Source organism: Phymastichus coffea, unplaced genomic scaffold, assembly GCF_024137745.1.
Source record: "Phymastichus coffea isolate CEN01 unplaced genomic scaffold, Cenicafe_Pcof_1.1 PCOF00023, whole genome shotgun sequence".
NCBI lineage: Eukaryota > Metazoa > Arthropoda > Insecta > Hymenoptera > Eulophidae > Phymastichus > Phymastichus coffea.
Window position 1 is genome coordinate 3,501,159 of NW_026706834.1, and position 19,379 is coordinate 3,520,537.

Here is a 19,379-nt window from a genome sequence, read left to right on the forward strand (position 1 = left end):
GGTAAGGTAGGATCCTGTAGAAGTTGGTAGGGTATTTAGTAAGCTATATGATGGTCTCTCTCATTCTCCTTCTATAGTAGCGAGGATAGTAAGCCTATGCTGGCTAAGTTTGGGCTCTCAGAGAGGGGGTAGCGTCTCTAGCTTGCTAGGTGTGTACGCCGTTTAGTGTGGATGATTCTCTCTCTCTCTCTCTCTATGATTATAGGTAGTTTGTATGAAATTCTAACAATATATATATATATTTTTTATTTTCTTTTTATTGAAAAGCATCGTGTACATTGATGTCTTGTTAATTTTAAACTAATTTTTTAACATCACCACTAATTGGATTATATTATACAATACGATCGTGTAATAGCAGTAGGCTGCAGTATCTTCAGGAAAATCGGTCCGAGTTTCAAATTCTAGGCGAACATCGACTGGAGCGCTTTTTAATGTTTCATTTTGTTTGGAGCAGTCTATAACTATTAACGGCACTTTATTAATGAAATAGTTTTTATTGAGTAACGGCTCGTTTTCTTTACCATAGTAAGCGTTTTGAAAATTAGTATACATATCGTAGAGAACAGCAAACTGATTTTGATTGATATTTAAATTGAGATTTCCATAAGGATAGCATTGTGAATTGAGGAATAGCTTCACATTACTAATAATACAATGATCAAAATTACTAGAATTAACACTTGCTGAACTTTTACGTTTAGTTTGAAAAGCTAAAATAACAAAGCGAGGCTTTTCCAATTGATTGGAAGTTTTAACACTCCAACCATGCTTTGATGTACGAGGTAATTCTAGATACTCATACATTTCCCAAGTACGATAACTCATAGTAATTGCACGATCTCGTCCAATCTGATTGAGTAATTTGATTTTTTCTTTGTCTGCAACCATCACATATGGCATCAACCATTCAACCTTAGTTAAAGTAATTTTTGATTTTTCTGAAGCATCAGAATTCCTTACTGGAATACTTAAAATAGCATTCAAATCATCTTTTGATTTTGTGAGAATACGTTCATGCTTGACATTGACTACAATTTTCCGATAATCTTCAGCAAAGCCCAGCAACATACTGAGAGGGATAGTCACATCAAAAAAACCTTGAGCGTTACATACTAAATTATATTAAATTATATTAAAATTGTATTAAAACTTCATTGTTATCACCATTCCATCCGGCATTTTCAGCGATAGAGTTTTGACATGGATTGAGTGAAATCCAATTTTTCATGAGGCTCGTTAAGCCTACATTTTTCACTTTATCAATTTCAATAGCATTTATTTCATATCGTATTTCCTCGAACAAATGACAGAGGGCGTTGTTGACTAATAAAGTGTTCTCCACTGGCGTAGTACCGTCCGGCTTGGTCAACCAACCACAAATATGAATCATACTGCGTGATGGAAGCAGAGATAAATTTTGATGTTGAATTGCTATATGGATTTCATCACTATTATTGAAATATGATAATGAATAAGAATGATGCGTATGAACTTCATAATGAGCTATAGACTCATCAAAAGCGACACCTGAATGAATGTCTAGAATTCCCTCCATATTGTTGTTGTTGTTTTATACAGCACACTAATATGCACAATATTTTCTTCCACGATTTTCAACGACTTCTAGTCTCAAGCTTTTCAGGAATTGAATGTTCTGAGGTGTGAGCGGTCTGATAGCTCGCTGTTGACTGGTTGTTGATTGACATTTTTGTCTCTTAATATAGCCTCGACCGGACTTTATATTGTAAATGATACCCATTACTAAGATATGGTCTTTATATGTACTCGCACTGTGATGACTTCTCCTCGAAAGTTAACTAGGTTTCCATCTTGATCAACTATACTAATTTGAAAATGATCAATGCTCCTCACAGCGACTGGAAGGTAAATGACTTGAGAGGAAACTTCTATAATCTTATATCCAGGTGGGACTGCTGGGAAAAATTCATGTATAGTATGTACTTTGCGATCGTTTATGTAAGAGCCTGTAGTAATATTACACTCTACACGTAAAACGTTGACTTTGAGAATAGTGACGGGTAAGTCAGAACTATGTGTTTCGTTTTCAACGAGCGCACGTCTAGTGAAGCCTAAAATTGATCCAATAGAATCATCTGGTTCAAAATGTATTTTTTGACTGCACTGAATGACACTACGTAAAGTATTATTATTTGGTTTCAGGCTAAACGATATACCTTTAGATGCTAATGCTTCTTGGAGAAAGCTTTCAATATCTTCTATTTCGTAGCTACCAGTTGGTAAAGTTATAGCTTCTTGACCTTCAATGTAAAACTTATTATAACCAACGTCAATGTTTGGTATTGAATTAAATGTTAATAGCTCAACTAGACCAAGAACGTATTTTTTGTTTGGTATCAATTCGATCGGTGGAAAATAATATGTTTCGAGTACGGATGATGTTCCTGAGAGACTCAATGTCAGTGTATTCTCCATGACAGATTCATGTCAAATGATAGTCATTCTTTGAATGAGTATTTTATATACTAGTCGTCTTTTCTATAGTTTGTTTAAAAGAAATTTGAGACAAAGATGGCCGCAATTATATGTATTAAAATCTTGATATCTAATATAATTATACGTGATTCTATTAACTTTGAGATAAAGCAATAGATCTATAGGTGGTTGTAGATTACCAAAACTATCAAAATACATAACCTCATCACCTTTCTTTTTGTGTGCCACCCAATGAGTACCTGGTCTACGTTTATCATCTAAATTTACAATAGCTGTCTCTATATATTGTGGTCCATCAGCTGGCAGAGCATTACGCATGAGAACACCTCGAAAATTTGCAATTTTTAGTATTTTAGCATATTTTCTTATATCATGATCTGTCAGTGCTCGATTAGGTAAAGTTATTTCGAGCTTTTTTTTTAAACCTTTTCCACTTGAATATGGTTTCAGATGAAGACCATAACCTTTACGATATGGTTTCAAATAAAGTCCTTTACCAATAGCAATAGCTTCCATAGTTTTATTATGTCTATGAGCTTCTTTCAATTAATTTTGAGCGGCCTTAGCACTGTTAACGGCTTTTGCTATTGAAGCAGATCCTCCAGCTAGAGCTCCAGTGGCGCTTAAAGCAGCAAATAATGGAATTGAAAAAGGAAGCGCTCCACCAACTTTACTGGGAATAGGTACAATACAGGGTATATTTATTTTACTTCTACCGCCAGCCTTTTTCACAGCTTCTTTGGCTCCTTTTATAGCCTAACGAATAACTACAAGAGCTCTATTGTTAGGCACACTACTTTTCGAGACCGTCTTAATAATTTTATTCAATGTAACTGACGGCTTTTTGATTTTTCTACATTTCTTTCGTGCTTGGCGTTTTTTAAATCCTCTACCTCGCTTCTTACTACCTTTCTTCATAGCACACCCATACCAAGCTTACTTTTAACTTTTATAATGTTGACTACAGTGAAGGCAGCTGCTTTCTCACCAAAACTGCTATCTTTAGCTTGCACTCTTTCCCAAGCTTTGTTAGCTAGAATTTCGTCAGCTTTATTTCTTATCGCAATATCCTCCAGATTTTGCGCATAAGCAATATCGTGTTCTTTACAAGCAACGTCTAGTGGATTTTTACCAGGATCTCTAAGTGCCAATCGTTTGTTTAATTTTGTACCAGGACCACAATACTGATATCCAGGTAAATGAGCTTCAATAGGCAAGTTATTTATAATCTTGTTCACTAGATCACCACCAGTCTTTCTTTTATAGTACGTGATCATACTTCTTCGAAAGACAGCATGTTAATGAAATAAAAGATATATAAGCAGACTTTTTATACCTAACAAACTCATTCATTGAGGTGTCGATGATGAGTAAACAACATGGATTTCAAAGAACAACCTCTTAAGCTTCAAGTCATTAATTTCAATAGAGTGGTGGAGACGGAAAAACAAGAAAAAAGACATGGTGAACTATTGCCTAATAGTATCCGTGCCGTTTTCTGCGGACCTAGTAATTGTGGAAAAACTAATTGTTTATTAACATTAATCACTCATCCTAATGGTCTTAGATTTGAAAACGTATATGTCTACTCAAAATCTCTTAATCAACCTAAATATACATTTTTGAAAGATTTATTAGAGCCTATTAATGATATAGAGTATCATGCTTTCAGCTAGCATGAGACAGTTGTTTCACCAGATAAAACACGACCAAATTCTATCATGATTTTTGACGATATAGCTACTGAGAAGCAAGATAACGTAAGAGCATTCTTCTGTATGAGTAGACATAAAAAAGTAGATAGTTTCTATCTCTGTCAGTCGTATGCTAGCATTCCGAAGCATCTCATTCGAGATAATGTGAACTTACTTGTTTTGTTTCGACAAGATGGCGTGAATATAAAGCACATTTACAATGATCATGTTAACTCAGATATGTCTTTTGAGAAGTTTAAAGCAATTTGTTCAAAATGTTGGAGAGACGATAATCATGGGTTTTTGGTTATCGACAGAGACAGACCAATAAATCATGGACGATATAGAAAGGGATTTAATTCTTTTGCTATAAATATAGATGAGTGAGTGGATGAAGATTATTTAACTTCAGAAATTAGAAGCGTAAACATGGCTGACTTTGAAAGAGAAAAGAAGGTGCTCGAGCAATTATCCATGGCTCGTGATGCCATAAGACGTAAGTATCAACTAATAAAACGCGGTAAAGCTGATTTAGAAAAGACATTGTATGAAACTTTTAAACATATGGTTGATCCATTGAAGAAACTCGTAGAGGCAACTACTGATGAAAGTAACGCTACTACTGCTGAACAGCCAACGAAAAAGAAAAAGAAAATCGAGTTCGATAATGTTTTCAAGTCAGAAGTAGCAACTGACACTCCCTACAAATCTAGATATTTCAATAGTACTGCTAATGAATTAAATTCTACATTACAACCGCTTGATACTACATTTGAGTCTGCTATTTCTATTAATGATAATGATGATGATCATGATGAATCATCACTTGATACAACTGCTATAAATTTGAACAAAAGTAGTTCAAATGTAACTACAGAACAGAGACAACAGCTATTGGATGATTCGATTATAGGAAACTATGTTCGACTATTGCATGAACCTCAGCAGAAAAGTAATTTAGACAAGACATTTGGTGTTCGCTTACATGGAAATACATATGTCATAGGCAATTCTCCAATTTCCTTCCAAAACGATAACGTGACTGTGAATGATAAAGCATACAGCAAGACGCTTAGTTTAATGGAACTTCTCTTTCGTAAAGAACCTGATTCTAAATTAATCAGTTCATTGGATATTGAAAATTATATAAAAATTCTCGAAATCACTAACGCTCATCGAAAGAGATACGAAACAAATGGAGAATATCGCAATAAGCATGTAAATAAATTCATAAAGTATATTGGTCCAAATTTATCTTTGAGCAGTAGCGCTAAGAAGCGAAAATCGATTATTGATGGATGAGGTCTTTTTCCTAACTATAAAATAGCTAGAAAAGGAACGTTATTTGATTATGTATATTGGAATGATCCAAACGAGCTCGTCGATCGATTGAGATTGCTTATTGCCGAACAAACCGCCGGTAATTCTAGTCATGTTAAAGAAATTCATTCAATTATTGAAGAATTACGTGAAGCTGGCTATATATATTAAGAGAATCCTAAATATTACTCAGTCATAAAATGAGTGTTGATGTGTTTGGACGTATATTGAATAAAAAAGAGGAGGATAATCGAGGTCCTCCTGGTATATAGGGTATAATATCACTGAAGACGGTCAATACGACGCGAATGACAAAAGAATTTGTTATATAGCCGATCCTCAGGAGAGTAACGATGCTGCAAACTTACGAACGTTGCGAAAAACTAGTGAAGCTAACGTTACTACGCTTACGAGTACGATAAATGATCTCTCAAAATCATTGGATACAATAAGATTAGAATTAGTAAAGTATCGAGTAGTTATTGCTCAGTTAGAAAAAGATAATATTAGTAATCATAAAGAGAAAGAAAAAACTATTGGACCGTTTGACATTTTAAAAACAACTTTAAAAATAGTTTAAAATGAAACATCAAAGAGTGGTGGATGAGTTACATAAACCAGCACGTCGAAACTATCCCTGTAGAAAAGTTGATGTACGCGGAATAGATGAGACATGGCAAGCTGATCTTGTAGAGATGCAAGGCTACTCGAGAGAGAACAAAGGCTTTCGAAATCTATTAACTGTCATTGATATATTTTCAAAGTACGCTTGGGCAGTTCCTGTGAAACAAAAAACTGGTGTAGATGTTGCTTATACAATGAAGTCTATATTAAAAAAAGGACGCACTCCTAGAAATCTACATGTCGATTGTGGCAAAGAATTCTACAATTCAAATTTTCAAAGACTAATGACAAAGTATAAAATAAATCTATATTCAACCTATGGCAATCTTAAGGCAACTATTTGTGAACGTTACAATCGCACGCTAAAAAATGTCATGTGGAAAAAAATTCAGTCTTCAAGGAAATTACAAATGGATCAACATTCTAGCTGATTTATTGAAATCTTACAATAATCGAAAATATCGTACGATAGATATGAAGCCTAAAGACGTAACTAAAGAGAATGAAATGCAGGTGTTGAGACGATTCTCTTACAACCGACGTCTTTTCGTTAAGAGCCCTAAATTTCAAGTAGGCGATAAAGTACGTGTAAGCAAGTCTTCACACGTTTTCGAAAAAGGATACACTCCTAACTGGTCTACTGAGATTTTTACTATTCAACGAGTTGTGAAGACAAAGCCTATCACTTATCATTTAAGAGGTTATAAAGGCAATCCAATTGTTGGAGGTTTTTACGAGCAAGAACTACAGAAAGCTATGTATCCTGATGTATATCTCATTGAAAAAAGTTTAAGGAAATGTGGTAATCAAGTATACGTTAAATCGTTGGGATTCGACAATTCGCACAATTCATGGATAGATAAGACTTTATACGCATGAAAGAATAAAGACGTTTATGTAAAGTAACTTTTATTCAAATAAATATCATAATAATAATAAATAATTTTTGTTTTATTTTAATGGTAAGAGCCCCAACCTTCGCTCTCACCTGTGAGGTACTTCCATTTGAGTATCATCACTTGTGAGTCCATTAGAACAAGTCGAAACCTGCTTTAGTAGAAACACCTGTGACTCATTTTCCTCTCCACAATATATTTTATAATAAATTTATTGTACATACGAGTACTTTATTGAAATAAAGATACATTGATGTTACATTAAATAATAAATTGAAATCTACCAGCGCTATGATATTCAATCTGTAAACAATATTTTTGTACATGACCTGAAAGTAATATACAAAGATCATAATGTTTCATGATGACTTTTGAAATTCGATCTGGTAAAATAAGTTGGAATTCACAATCGAGCTCAAGAATGATTCGATTGTTATCTTCTTCCTTAAAGTTTGTTACTAAATAACAATGATTTTCTTCAAGTTCATAATGATTTTTCTCCGGTAGTGGATCAAAGGGCTTCATAGCTATTTTATTTAACATTTCTAAGTCCATCTTGCTATCGAAGACTTGAGAATAGTGGAGAAGGAAGTGGATACTACTGGTAATGATTCTTCTAACAGAATGACGTTTTCCGAGCTCTTCTCTCTCTCTTACGACCTTTACCCCACTTCTACACTTTTTTCTATCCGGCACGACCACCTCCCTCCACTTGCTACTTCTTTCACCTCCACTTGCTGCTTCTTCCACCTCCACTTAGATTTTTAGTTTGTTAAGTGTATATACTATACAATGATTTCTTAGTATAGGTTCAAGAATATGATTCATCATTATTATACGTTTTTTAAATAGTGCTCGCGATATTATACTATTTAGTTGCATAATACGACGTTGGAAGCGTTCTCGATCTCGTGCAAGCTGCTCCCACACTCCTTTCCTCGAGTCATTGTCTTCAATAGGAAAATGATGAATTTGAATATTATCCGAGAACCATACATACTTCGAAGCACGAATGCTCTTCTTGTTTCTTCTAATAGGCGCCATGATGAATCACAAGAGAATAGTCTTGCTATAGCTATTTCTTCTCACTGAATGATGGTAAAGCAAACTATGCATCCTTCTTATAAATATATTAGAACTCGAATGACTGCCCTCTATCGGAACTTAAGGTTAATTATAGGAATAGTGAGAGCCCCAACCTTCGCTCTCACCTGTGAGGTACTTCCTTTCGAATCAACGCTCATGAGTCATCTTTACATTGAGATAAAATTCATTGGAAAGGCCTACATTAAGAACTTTTTTTTTTACATCTCCACAAAAGGAAATAAGAGGATAGTTAAATAAAGGAAAAAAGACAATTCAATTAAATATATTTTTTTTTATTATTCATAGTGTAGCTATTTACATTAGTATTATAATACTTTTAATTACTATTCGTTGAAAATACAATGATGTTTAAATTCGAAGTTTGAACCGACAATATGGTAAATAAATAACTCATCCTTCTTACTAGTCTAATGTAGGTTGTTCAACATTTCTTCATCTTTTTCGAGTACTATGTTAACCCTTTTAGGCAGGAATACATCAAATTCGTCATCAATTGTAATAACAACGCTAAATCCATATTTCGTTGTTAATGATCTAACTTTAGTAACTTGATATAATGTGTTCGATGTTAGTTGGGACATCGCCTTCCGAGAAAGGAAAGTCGTCTTGGAAATTTTATTTATTGCTGAGAAATTCATTCTGTAAAATAAAAAATCAAAGAATTAATTATTTATTTATTTATTACTAAGGTATTAATAAACTAAAATTATTTAAATATATTACTTGTTTTAATAGTTAGTGGAAGATGTATTAGAGGTAAGACTGTTGCTTGAGTGAGAGCTGAGCAACTATTTCGAACAAGAGTGAGCTCTTAGTTTTATAAGTGGCATCCCCACTCTTAAAGCTCAAGTCGCCGTCGCCGCTTCCCTCTCTTTCAGTCTCCCCTTTCTCATGATTCTTCATCTAAAACCATTCTCCCACTCTATAGACTCAGGTATCCATTGTTTCTCCCTCTCCATTACTAGTCATCAGCGTCATCTAGTAACTGTCGAAGGAGTAGAATTCTTTCGCTAGTGCTGCCCTCTAGAATTATTTTCTTCAATTCTGAATCTTTTCATATTACTATTTTGTTCTATCACTTCGTCTTCTTCTCTATACCTCTTTCTTCGTAGCTGTTCAACTCTTTCTTTCATTTTAGCAATTTCGAGAGTTTTATAATGCCGCCATGGAAGTGTGTCCGGATTATTATCAAAAATACAACGTTTATCATCATGAGGGCTTAGTGCTGTCTTTTCCTCTCTCTCTGTTATTACTTGATGTAATTTAGATCGAATATTACATTGAGTACGTTTAATAATTTTCATTTCGTTTAAACACTTTCGATAATCTGAGTGAGTTATTGTATTTTTTACTGTATGTTTTTTCACTCCTTTTGCCTTTTTCAAGGGATCCTTATTTATTATTTCGATACTGTATAGTTTACTTCGTAACCCAATGTACTCCCTCATAATAGCAGCATTGCACTCATCCTTCATAACACCAAGAACTTTTTTGTTAGCTAGAGGCATTCCAAATTGATTATCAGGAGGATAATCCGATGTGTCAAATTTATCAATATCTACTTTCATGATCTCATACATATCAACATCTTGAATTTCATAAATGAGGCTGTCAGTATCAGTATAAAGTAATTTACATTTTTCACCAATTCGTTGCTTCATGTAACCATAATGAAAGTCATAGACTAATGTTTTTGAAAGATCTAATACACATAGACCGATGTATATAGGTTTTTTAATACTGATAGTTGTCCAGAATAATTGAATAGCAGCTAAATTTTCATGAAAGATGGAACTACTATGGAAATTTGGTTGGGCAATTCGAGCTTCAGCGCCATATCTACCACCCCATTGATTGATCAGTTTGACATCTTTTCGTTTTCTTTCGTCTTCCATTGTTTTTCCATATACTGCATTAATCATAAGCTTGTAAAATAATTTTTCAAACTCATTTTTAGCTTGCTTTCTTTTTTCAGTATTTAAATCAACATATGGTTTCAGCCATTGTTTTTGTTTGAATTCTAGCGCTTTATATATCTTTTTGAGTTTTAGTCCATATTTGAGAGCTTGTTTTAACGCTCTATAATGAATAACGTATCGTTCTTTATCATAAAGCGTTGTCAAAAGTTTTTTCTGTTTTGATCCGGGTGGTTTAGTATGTTCAGGACAAAGAGGTAGGTCTTTATGATCATCATGCAGCTCTTGTGGATACTCTAGATCTACTTCTAAAATATAGCCTACGTCACTATCATCAGCGATATTGAAAAAATTTGACATATCCACATTTGAAACCCATTTGAAGCCCTCAAATGATAGTGATTGAGTCATACCCCAACCATAAAGGTTGTTTACGTCATAATACATTAAAAATTTGTTTGGCTCATCCTTATTGAATTCTTCACCCATATATTTATTGTTTGCTTTTGAAAATCTATTGCAGCATTGACTAATACCTCCACGAATACCTTTTTGAATGAATAAAACCATATCTATATCTATTAATAGTTCAAGCTTCATATTTGTATATTTTAACATCGCGTCCCATGTTAATCCAGGGGTAGTGTAATAATGAGCAGGATCAAGATCATATGCATTCTTACAGGTTGATCGAAAATTCTCAAAAATATCAGCTAGTAAAAGTACATCAGTTTTCAGATAGAGATCAGAATACATTCCTCAATCTATTTTCTTCCAAATACTACCGAAAATATTCCATACGTTTTGAGCATGCTTATATTCTTCAGTAGGAATATCACTATCTGTCAATTAACTATGAAATTTTTCAATAGATGGTAACTCTGTCTCAGTTAGTCTATTTAAATTTTGTATGTATTCACATGGGAAAACTCCTTTTCTTTTGAGTAAATTAATCTGTTCTAAAGTGTAATTATCTTTCTGAAATTCTCTCTGTACAATATCTAGCTAAGGTAAATAACATGCTAATTTATCTAGAGATGTAGGCATAAATCGAAAGGAATCAATGAAACGAAAGCTAATTCGACTGTTTGCAACTTCTTTTGTGAAGGATATGTATCGCTCCTTGTTTTCAGCGAGAACAGAGATCTTTCCTTCAAATTCTGAGTTAGTAGCAAATTCTGTTATAATAAAATGTGAGTCATAGCCTGTAAAGATATGAAATACGACTGGTATGAAAGCAGTATTTTTATAATTCAAATTGCAATGATTGTGAGCTGCACCTCTAAATTTTCCTGTTAAATGACAATGATCACGAACTCGTTTTTGGTTATCTTGAAAATATTGGTTGCAAATATGACACCTTCTTGCCGTTTTGAATGTCTGTTTATTAATAAATGATAAATCCATTTTTATTGCATTATTATATATCTTTTCTAACTCAATCACTAGGGACTTCAATTGTTTTATAAACCATAATGCTGGTGATTCGTCTTCATTTAATTTTTTTCTATATGACTTATATATCGACTTACTATCATCATAATGGCATTTTACATATAATCCAATGCTATAGGCTTCATGTTCTTGGAAACTATGTCTCTTAACATTGAGATTTCTATTCGAATCTTCTATAGGTTTTAACAGACATTTAAAATCAGCGTATATAATAAATGGAACTTCCTCTTTATGCTTAAAATTTTTAAATTCTAAAGTAGCATCGTCAGGTAAATTAATCCGACACTTATTTATTTTGGAACAGTCAACTTCATGAGATTTCAAATTTTCCTTGTTAGTAAAATAATGAAGACAACGTTCGCAAAGATAAATTTTTTCAGTATGTTGAGTAACTTGTCAACGAAGGAGAGCAGATAAAGTTTTAATCCATACGTAGTGAGTTTCTAATTTGAATTTTTCATCATCTATTGATATTCGTGGTCTATTAGTATCATTTTCATCAATATATTCGTTTTGTATTAAGAGTAAGTTCACATGTTTAGTTTGTTTTAATTTCGTTATATAGCACGGTGAGACTTCATATTTCGATCCATATTTTTTTAGTATATATAAATTTATACTTATATTATTCAACTTATCAAATTTAGATATACTTTTTATTTTTACAGGGAAGCTTATACCATCAAAATTCAGTTCATTCTCATAGGGCTCGTACTTAATTACTCTGTTTGGATTTCTTGCAACTGGATGAAGGCATGAAAGTATAGCCCATTTAAAACATTAATTGTCTTCATTTTTAACATTAACACAGGCTCTTTTATTATCTATGCTTGACGGTAATGGTATATACGAGCATGGTTTAAATGGATTATACTTATTTATATTAATAGTGAGACCGACAATAGTTTTTAACGACCAGCCTGAGTCTCTTTCTTGAAATTCTTCGATTTGTTTAAGTATAATATCTTTAACGTTATTTTGAAACCATCTATCAAGATCAGTAGTCTTATAAATGCAAACATTTTCTGTGTTGAAATAATTGATTTGAATATCTTCTTCTTGATTTTTCTTTATGATAAATTGTGATGCCATTTCTGTATTTATTTTTAAGTTATTATGGATAGCAAGAAATTGAGGTATTTTAATTTATAATAGTTAATTTGCGGCAACTAGAAATGTTTTTATATCTAAATGATGCTGATTAACTATACAGACTGTACTAATTCGATTTTCAAAGGCTGAATGAATTGGTCTCCAAACAACTCCATCTCCTAGAATTTCATCCTGAATAGCTGTTAATGGTTGTATACTTCCACCAACTTTTATAGTTTTACTTAAATTGACTTCAATAGAATTCAAATGACAAGCACAAGTTTGACACCTTTGTCGAATTGCTCTACTTAAATCAGATCGTTTCATAAATTCATTAATTGAAATTATAGCATTAACTGTTAGATTTCTCCATCTAATACAATTGTCTATATCTAAATCGTTCGAATGGTTATAAGCTTTCCATAAATTTTTAATTGTTTCTTCAAAATAGGCAATAGAAGTCATGTTGTTAGTTATCTAGTTTTTATTGTCTTGTACAGTCACTTGTCTATAGTTGTATAAAGGATTATTATGATGAAAGGATGGAAAAGGTAGTGAACAGCTCTAAATTGAACTTGTTCTCAGTTAGTAATGAATATTGATTTGTTTAACAAATCAATAAGGATTCAACTAACTACTGAGGAACTACTTGCAAATGGCGTAAGGTAAGGCAAGCTTAGCTCGCAGGCTGTCTCGAGAGACTGCGCTCTTCTGCTAGGCCAAAGCGGCTTTTAAAGGTTAAGTGAGGGCGCTGTCAGCAAACTGAGGGCGCTGCCAGCAAACTGAGGGCGCTGCCTACAATCAGAATAAAAATATAGTCATTATTGCTTTGAGATACGATTCAGCTCACATATTATAGAGAATAATGGGATTTATACTCTAAGATGGACTATATTTTAGATATTCAAGGCTTTCAGAGTCCTAATAATACTTTTATTTGTAAGAAGTTTGCCTATTTACCAGTATGTTCTAATACTTCACCTACAGTACTACTTTTTAAACCTCCATATCATTGGCTCAAACTGTCTATTGAATATCAAAGTGTTAATAAGTGGTTGGAATTACATCATCTTGGTATTTATTTTTATTATCAGTAATTAACAATGATTTTATTTGAAATATTTAATATAATCAATTTTATAGGTATATTATGGAGAAATGGTATTTTACCATATAATTTTTTAAATTGTACTATACGTAGTTATTTACAAAATTGTAGAAATATTTATGTGAAAGGATTACAAAGGAAGCAATGGCTCAAAAAAATTATTCCTGAAAAGTAGGTTCAAATAATATACAATAGTACAAAATTCTAAATTCGAATTTAATTAGTTTTTTTTTTTAATTACAGAAATATTTTAGATATCGAAACTGAAATGAGATGTCCGCGATTGGAAGATTTAAGTCTTAAATTTAAACCATCATGCATATATCATAGTCAAAATCGCGAGAATATAGTATGTGCTGCAGTAAATACACAAAAGATACACGATTGGATGATGGAAAGACAAAAAGAAGCAAAGTCAAAAGGGATCGACACAGTCGAAAGATTTACAGATGACTATAATTCATATAAAAATTCACCTGAATATTAAAAAATAGCTATATCAGACACTGAACATAAAGATTATAGACAAAGTGTACTCTATTCAATGTATAATTAAAAATAATAAATATTAAATAAATAATAAATATGTGCTTATTTAAATAGTAAAATAATCATAACGATTGTAAGTAAGGGTGAACGGATGGGAATAAGGTTCTCTCCTAGCAGAGATATTTAGGAGGAACATCTCAAGGAGGTGTCAGTCGAGCGACTGCATTCGTAGTCTCTAACATTCTCACGAAAACAGTTCCCTTCGTGGAGAGAGCACGTATTGACTATAGACAGCATGCGCTCCCCTCCTCCTCCACGCACTATGGTCCACGCTGAGTTAGAGCGAAGGAGAGAGAGAGAGAGAGAGAGAGAAAGAGAGAGCATGCGTTTACTACTATAGTAGCGCATCCCCATCAGGCCAGAACTATAGACAGCATGCGCTCCCCTCCTCCTCCGCACGCTCAGGCCCTATACGAAATGTATACGTGTGTAGCTAATATACACAATATGCATCCTCCAAGGTACATGTGGCATTGGCTCTAGTGGTAGAACGCTAGCCTGCCAACCCAGAGGACTCCGGTTCGATTCTCCGGTCTGTTTCTTCATTTTTTTCAAAAAATCGTCGCTATTTTCTATTCGTTTCATTCTCAATGTAGCAAGTAAATTGTTAATAATATATATTTATAACTTTAAAAAAAAAAAACATTTAAATTTAATTAGACTGAAAGCACTAGGTATAGGGTCCCTAGGGACTATCAGCCCTAGGGACTAGGAGCCCTAGAAACCTTCCTCAAAAATTTAAAACAATTATTAATATTAATAATAATAATTAACATGGAAGGGTTAGAGGCCAGGGAATCAAAGTGTTAAACCAGGGACCCCCACGAATATTGTTAATATTAATTGTTAACAATAATAATTATTATTAACATGAAAGGGTTAAGCCAGGGGGGCAAAGGGTTAAGCCCGGTGGAGCCAAAGGGTTACAGACCCCATACATACATTGCTATACTACTGATACGATCAACCGTTCTTAAGTTATCGTGCACGCCAGTTACAATAAAGTGGTTTTGAGAAAAACGCGTGCAGGTAGCGAACGCGGTACGCTCTCACTTTTGAAGCAGTAAAATCGGTCAATAAGGTAGAATTCGACCAAACCGCCTGTGGGACATCAATTCTGGAGGTAAATACTATCGAAAAATGCAAAAAAAAAAATCGATTTTTTCAACCCGTCATATTGAAAGGTCCCCTTAAGAATAAGTAACAGAGAAAAAGAAAGAAACGCAGTTGCATAAATCTATCAGTTTGAAAAAATTTTAGGTTCAAAAATATTCAACTGTTCTAAATTATGAGTACTTTCAAAAAAGATTTGATTAAAAATTAATCTGATATTTGATAATAATAATTATTATTATTATAATTTACTGAAAATTTAATTTATAAATTTATAAACGGCTTTCTAATAATTCGCTACATTTGAACAACGTATTTTAAATGGTAACGAATTACAATTATTCGAAAGTACAGCGATGTTCTGAATCTCTCTTACGAGTTATTCACTTACTTAACGCTTCATTACTGACTTGAAGAGCCAAGTACAAGACAAGAACTGATTATACTATCTACCCGTTCATAGACTACTATTCAGTTTTCTGCCCTCTAAAGTTAATTAGATTTGATTCTCCTGGCACTACTCTGAAAAGCGCAAGAGAATTGGAACCTCGGTGTATGTACTATATTTGGTTTCAAGCATTTTTCTTGATAACCTTCAAATTATGGAAGACTTTATTTCAAGTAATTAAGGATGAAACAAAAACTTAATTTTTCAATATTTCCGATATAAATCTTCTTTAATTCCAAACTATATCTATTTGATAGATTTTTGAAACAGGAGTATTTTAATTTTTTATATGGGATTTTTTTAATTTCATTCAAATCTATCTTCTGAAGATCCAGAAATTTCCTTTTAAATCTATTAAATACACATGTACACACATACGCATGCATGCGACCAAACACATACGCGCGCATGCAAGCACACACATACGCGTGCATGCGGACACACAACACACACACAGTGATACACATACACATAATTTTTATGATTGATACTCACAATTGATTTCTTTATAATCCAACACATCTGCTACCGTTTTTACTATTTGTTTAAAATTAACATTAAAATTTGAGTCACGATATGAAGAAAAAGAAAACAAATATCATCTGAATACGTTTTACCGGTGAGTTGCTCGGCTTTATGAGATTGTATGCACATTGTCAATTAGATCACATAATCGTCGAACGTTAAGAGATAATAAGGGAGTAATAAAAGAGAGTGCTTAAAAAATGTTATTATTCTCTTAACACGTTGATCGCCACATCAGCCGTCGGTGTCTGACACTAGACTTTCCGTTTAGGCCGCGTCAACCATCGGTGGCTGACACTAGACTTTCCGTTTAGGCCGCGTCAACCATCGTGGCCTGAACGGGATTGTTTTAGAAATACGCGTGGCGCTCAACGTGTTAATAATCGACGATTATTATTTGATGACAACATACACACGCTCTGAAGAGGCCGGGCAACACATTGGCGTAATAGAATCAGATGTAGTTGGTTGAAGTAAGCTTTGAATTTTTTCTTTTTTTTTTCTGTTTGTTATCTCGAATTACCGCTCTTACTATTTTAGGATGCTGCAAAAATTACTAGTTGGACTATATAGCATCCTCCAAAGACCTATTAAAATGAAATATGTTAGAAGTAGATCTTCTACTACCAGATCAAATTTCCCAACAACTTGTAGCAGCCTACTCTGCGCTGCTATATTTAGATTTCTTTAGATTATGTGAGCAATTGAAATTTTTTTTAAATAAAAATTGCGTTATAAAACTAATTACGATCAATAGATTATTTTTAAAATCTTATTGTCTTGATAAATTCTAAGGTAAAAATTAGAAAGTACATAATTTGAACTTTTTAATTGTATTCTGATTTATTCATATAAGATAATTATAATTAAAATTTATTTTAACTCCATTCTTTCTCAAGATAATTATACGTTAGATAGCAGCGAATTAATTATTATTTATTCATGAAATAGTTCAGAAATATCTTATGGTAACATTTGCAGATGAACGATATTCTATCATTAAAAGGAGAACTGAAGCAGTTGCAGTTATTTGCACAACAACTTGAACCTTTTATAAAGTCTTTTACGTCTGGTATAAATACTGGCGAAGCAAACACTTCTGCTTCAGATGTTACTAACCACCAACACCTTCAAGTTTTACTTGACCATCTTGCACGACTACAAATTCAAGAACCGATTCATTCCTCGCCAACCAAGGAATGCCGCCTACAACAACCGCAACAACCCAATTCGCAGATTCGAAATAGTCATACAGTTATCGACAATAGTTCATACAATAGAGGTAAGCAAATTATTCCTATTCATAAGATAATCAGACTTTTATCTGATATTATCATTCAACTAAGGATTGTACCTAAAATTTTATATGCAACGCTTTTGATTTATTCTAATATTTATGTATGATAATAGCGAAATCCAAATAAGTATCTCTCAAGGTCTTCTTTAAACTAAAATATGAATTTACTAATAAAGATTGATAAATTTATGATATTTTATTTAATAGAAAGGAACTTATATTCAAAATTATCAATATTTATTCTATTACTTATTTGTTTTCTTCGTTTAAATAAAACTTTGACTTTATAATCCTAAAATGAAAACATCGTGTAGAAAACGATATAAGTAAAGCTTCATGCAATTCCAAAACTTGTTGATTTACAGTACAATAGCAACTTACCAACACGGCTTAAGCTCGACTAAATTCATGTGCTTTCAGCTCGTACAAATCACTAGTAGCCAATACATTTGTTTTATATAGAAAACATATTTTTATAGCTATATATATTTTTGGAGATCTTAATCAATAACAACTGATGGAGAGTTTGTATTTTTTAGTGCTTATATAGCTCCTACCACTCTTTGAATTATAAACAATTCCCATCATGGGATTTTGAAGTGTAATCTGATGGTTATGATTTCAGCACAAAATTTAATTAAATTTCCATTTTGATCAATGATGCATAGTTGTAAATAATTTACAGACTTTTTCGTAACTGGAAGATAAATTTCGTGAGAGGGAATTTCAATAATTTTATATCAAGGCGGTACTGTCGGAAAAAATTCTTGAATATCGTGAACAATGTTTCCGTTCAAGTAAGCGTTAGCGGTTATGTTACACTGGACTCTTACGGCGTTCACATTGAGAATACTGATGGGAAGATCAGAGTTTTGAGAAACGTTAGTTTCTAATATACGTTATGAAAAACCCAACAATCGTCTAATAGAATTCTACGGTCGAAAATCGACAAGTTCAGAACACTTGATTGTACAATGCAAGGTGTTGTTGTTTGGTTTCAAATTTAATGTTATATTATTATCAGTGCTGAGACGCTTCACAAGTCTACGAAGAAATTTATCAATGTCGTCGATCTCGTAGGTCTAGACAGATATGTTGTTAACTTGATATGCGACGTAAAATTTATTATTATGTGCGTCAGTATTAGGTATTGAGTTGAACGTTAGGACCTCGACTAAGCCCAACTTGTAATGTTTATGCTATGATAGTTCGATTGGTGAGAAATAGTGCGTTTTCAACTGTGAAGAATTACCTGAGAGAGTTAGAGTTAAAGAATCTTCTATGACTGTCCGAACATGACTACCAATATTTTCACATTGCCTTAACTTTTATACCTCACACAAAACTGTAAACAAAGATGACCTTATACATAAGTATTGAAATATCTATATAAATCTATAAATATCTACATAAATATATACATAAGTATTGTGATATATCTTTGTATTGTATTTGATCTCGATATCACCAAGATACATTTTTAAATCAACAGGTGGCTTAAGATCTCTAAAGCTACAAAATATACGACGTTATTTCCGATTTTCCGATAAGCCACCTAGTGCGTCCCTGTTCCTATAACGTCATCAATATTGACTATAGCTAATTCGTGATAATATGGTTCAAAACTCAGTAAGTCATTTCTCATGAAGACTCCCCGAAACTTTGGTATATTCAAAATTTTTGCATACTTCATCAAGCCAGTGTTTGTGAGGGCTCTATCCGGTAGATTTATTTGAAACATTTTTTTTAAACCTCAT

At 32.9% G+C, this 19,379-nt stretch overlaps 1 protein-coding gene across 3 annotated transcripts in view; it reads left to right on the forward strand.

The window, feature by feature from the left end:
• LOC131675478 (RING finger protein 207-like) overlaps positions 1 to 19,379 on the forward strand; it is a 563,120-nt gene that overhangs the window by 374,851 nt on the left and 168,890 nt on the right. For all 3 annotated transcript variants that reach the window (XM_058954473.1, XM_058954472.1, XM_058954474.1), the window contains exon 7: positions 17,307 to 17,607. In XM_058954473.1, coding sequence (XP_058810456.1) covers positions 17,307 to 17,607 — 301 coding nt within the window. The remainder of the gene's footprint in view (positions 1 to 17,306; positions 17,608 to 19,379) is intronic.